At 46.2% G+C, this 1,110-nt stretch overlaps 1 protein-coding gene across 1 annotated transcript; it reads left to right on the top strand.

Annotated features, from left to right (window-relative positions):
* The first annotated feature begins 6 nt into the window (after positions 1-6).
* LOC112080321 (sodium bicarbonate cotransporter 3) lies at positions 7-814 on the top strand. The gene is made up of 3 exons (XM_024146046.2): positions 7-124; positions 229-389; positions 540-814. The coding sequence occupies exons 1-3, from the start codon at positions 45-47 to the stop codon at positions 797-799; spliced, it is 501 nt and encodes a 166-aa protein (XP_024001814.2). The 5' UTR covers positions 7-44; the 3' UTR covers positions 800-814.
* Positions 815-1,110: the final 296 nt, after the last annotated feature.

Here is a 1,110-nt window from a genome sequence, read left to right on the forward strand (position 1 = left end):
GGGTCCATTTCATCCTGGGGACAGAGGATGATGATGAAGAGCACATGCCCCACGACCTGTTCACTGAGCTGGACGAGCTGTTCTTCCGGGACGGACACGTCTACGAGTGGAGGGAGACAGCCAGGCACGACGCACACCCTTCCTCACTACTCCTAGTGGATGTTTCCTCATCCAACCACATCAACAGCTCCTTTAATCTGATGTGTGTGTGTGTGTGTGTGTGTGTAGGTGGTTAAAGTTTGAGGAAGACGTGGAGGATGGAGGGGAGCGTTGGAGTAAGCCCTATGTAGCCACGCTGTCTCTACACAGCCTCTTCGAGCTCCGCAGCTGCATCCTCAATGGCACTGTCATGTTGGACATGAGAGCTAACACTATTGAGGAGATCGCAGGTGAGTGTGTATGTATGTTTCTGCAGACATTTTACTGTGTGTATGTATGTTTCTGCAGACATTATACTGTGTGTGTCTGAAAGTTGAATGTGTTGAATAAAGCATGTAACTGTTGAATAAAGCATGCGGTCTACCCTGTACCCCCCATAGACATGGTGATAGACAGCATGGTGGCGTCAGCTCAGCTGGAGGAGGGGTTGAGGCAGAAGGTGAGGGAGGCCATGTTGAAGAGACACCACCACCAGAACGAGAAGAAGCTCAGCAACCGCATCCCTCTGGTGCGCTCCTTCGCTGACATCGGCAAGAAACAATCTGACCCACACCTGCTTGAGAGAAACGGTGAGGGCCCTCGCTGCACCTCTGCTTTTCCCTCTTCTGCTCTTTATCCCCTCATTTCAGCTCTTCTATAAAATAAGGGTTTATTTACACCCTTTTTACTGCAGTTTAGCCGTGTTTTGACAGATTGAATGTACAGTGGGGCAAAAAAAGTATTTAGTCAGCCACCAATTGTGCAAGGCCTGTAATTTTCATCATAAGTACACYTCAACTATGACAGACAAAATGAGGGGGAAAAATCCAGAAAATCACATTGTAGGATTTTTTATGAATTTATTTGCAAATTATGGTGGAAAATAAGTATTTGGTCAATAACAAAAGTTTATCTCAATACTTTGTTATATACCCTTTGTTGGCAATGACAGAGGTCAAACGTTTTCTGTAA

This window comes from Salvelinus sp. IW2-2015, unplaced genomic scaffold (assembly GCF_002910315.2).
Source record: "Salvelinus sp. IW2-2015 unplaced genomic scaffold, ASM291031v2 Un_scaffold15635, whole genome shotgun sequence".
NCBI classification, from domain to species: Eukaryota; Metazoa; Chordata; class Actinopteri; order Salmoniformes; family Salmonidae; genus Salvelinus; species Salvelinus sp. IW2-2015.